Raw genomic sequence first — 2,210 nt, 5'->3', positions numbered from 1 at the left:
CAAAGTCATGACAGAAAAGTAGGAAGTGGATCATTCTAGATTAATGACACATAAAACCTGGCAGAGAGTACAATGCGTGGCTCTGGAATGAAGGCTGGCTTGGACAAACAGACCAATGAATCACAGCCAAAATGGTGAAAAGCGTGTTCTTGGAGAAGGAGCATGCTACGGTCTGAAGCTCCAGTGGGCTCATAGAATCGGGGTGATGGGAAGGACACAGGGATGAAGCATCTCCTGTTGTTTCACACCAGAGTCTCATGAAACCTGGGTAGCCATGGCTGAGGATAACTTTGAATCTCCCATCCTCTTGTCTCCAAGGGTTGGGATTACAGGTGTGTTCCTCCAGGGCTGAGGACAGAACCCGGGGCTCTGTGCCTGTAATGCAGGCACCCAACCTGCTGCCCTATAGCCCCAGCCCGGACAGAGGAGTGCAGGGTCTGCTGCTAATTTTCAGACTGCTGAACAACAGCGAGCAAAGCCTGTGCTGCCTCAACTTATCGACAAACGGACGCCCCGATGCCCTGTGAAGGGGGAGAAACTCACGGGAACTGGTGGGTTTGGGCGAAAGACACGCGGGGCTTGACTAAACCACTCATTCGAAAAATGTCAGAGTGAACCACAGGGCAAGATCCTCAGCTCGGATATTTACACGTTATCTGAATAAGGATCTGTCACGGAACCCAGCCCCGGATCACATAGCCCCAGCCTGGCTTGTTACCATCACAATGTCAGCCGGTACTTAATTCCGGCTAGCAGCCTCCCCATTTAGCGACTGCCTCATCTCTCCTTTGTCTGTTTCATTCTTTTAAATTTTAGAAAGGATAGGACAGAACAGGAAAGCATCAACTGTGAGTGTCATTTTCCCGTGGCTACCCGCACCAGCTGTGTGTGTGTGTGTGTGTGTGTGTGTGCAGTAAGGATGTGTGAGCAGGAGGTTGATGTAGTGACATCCTTCTCTATCATCCTGTGTGTGTGCAGTAAGGATGTGTGAATCAATTGTCATGACATCCTTCTCTACCACCCACCCACCTTACTTTGGAATCTGAAGCAAGAGTGGCTTGTCCCAGGGAAAGCTGACCAGAGAGCTCCAGGGACTTTCCTGTCTCCACTTTGCCATCTCCTGGGTTACAGGAGAATTCCTCCATGGCTGGCTTTTTATGTGGGTGCTGGGTACAGAATTCAGGTCCCCATGCCTGTATAGCAAGTATTTTAGCTACTGAGCCGTGTCTCAAGCCCCAGTACCCTTCTCAGGATAGCAGTGTGCCAAGCTACATAGGAATGTCTCTTGGTTCGTGACCCAGACTTGAAGCCTGTACCAAAGCTTGAGTTCTCAGCAGCCAGGGGAACTGAAGGCAGCCCATGAGATCCTCGCTGGACTGAACAAGCATAGAGTCAAGGTCTAGGTGCTCTCTGTTTAAGGGAAATGAGTCCCCAAAGCAATCAGCATCCTTAGACCACACTAAGCACACTCAGGATGCAGAGGAAGGGAGAGAAGAGATGGTGTGGACAGAGGCAGAGCTTTGCATCTTGCTAACAGAGTTTGCTGGGTCGTGAACAGACACACGGTGGAGGCTTGAGCTGTCTGCCTCCAGCTGATTTCTTCCAGTCATTTCCAGCCATCCCGAAGCCAACAACTGGTAAAGAGAAACATTCTCATTCCAAACCCACCTGCCCCCATGCTTATCCTTCGCCTTATTAGAGACGCAAAGACAAAAAGCGGTGGGGTCCGCTGCTGCCTCTCGCGCGCAGGGCCTCATCAGTCACTCACCTTGGGTGCAGCCTCTCTAATGCTGGTGCCTCTCATGTCGGTGATGTGAGCAGGCTCCTCGGAGCTCTCCGCTAATACCTCTGGCTCCAGAGCCCGATGACGCAATGTCACTGCATGCTGGCCGGTTCTCAGCAGCTGGATTCTATGGAACTGTTTGCTAACACATGGAAACAGTCGGGAAGATCCTTTCAAGTGATGAGAGTCAAATGGGAGGGATACGGGAGGAGGGGCCAGAAGCACATACAGGCCACCCTCACGCCTCCATGCCTGACGTTTCACTTCATCTGTAAGTGGATGCTGACACTCATTTGCTGTGTAAAACCACAAAAGAAGAAGAAGAAGGAGGAAAAAAAAAACCCACACACACGAAAAAACCCCCCTTCTGCTTTATAAGGTGAAGTTCCTACTTTGAGCAGCCCGACGTAGGCTCACACCACATTCT

At 50.9% G+C, this 2,210-nt stretch overlaps 1 protein-coding gene across 1 annotated transcript in view; it reads right to left on the bottom strand.

Moving 5' to 3' along the window:
- The window catches only part of Cass4 (Cas scaffold protein family member 4), a 39,225-nt gene extending 37,265 nt beyond the window's left edge, over positions 1-1,960 (bottom strand). The window contains exon 1 of the mRNA XM_050152923.1: positions 1,769-1,960. Coding sequence (XP_050008880.1) covers positions 1,769-1,804 — 36 coding nt within the window. The 5' untranslated portion in view covers positions 1,805-1,960. The remainder of the gene's footprint in view (positions 1-1,768) is intronic.
- Between the last annotated feature and the right edge of the window lie 250 nt (positions 1,961-2,210).

Source organism: Alexandromys fortis, unplaced genomic scaffold, assembly GCF_014885135.2.
Source record: "Alexandromys fortis isolate MF-2015 unplaced genomic scaffold, M_Fortis_MF-2015_v1.1 scaffold_81, whole genome shotgun sequence".
Classification (NCBI taxonomy): Eukaryota; Metazoa; Chordata; class Mammalia; order Rodentia; family Cricetidae; genus Alexandromys; species Alexandromys fortis.
Note: the sequence above shows the minus strand (reverse complement) of the source record. Positions and strands in the feature narration are given on the sequence as shown.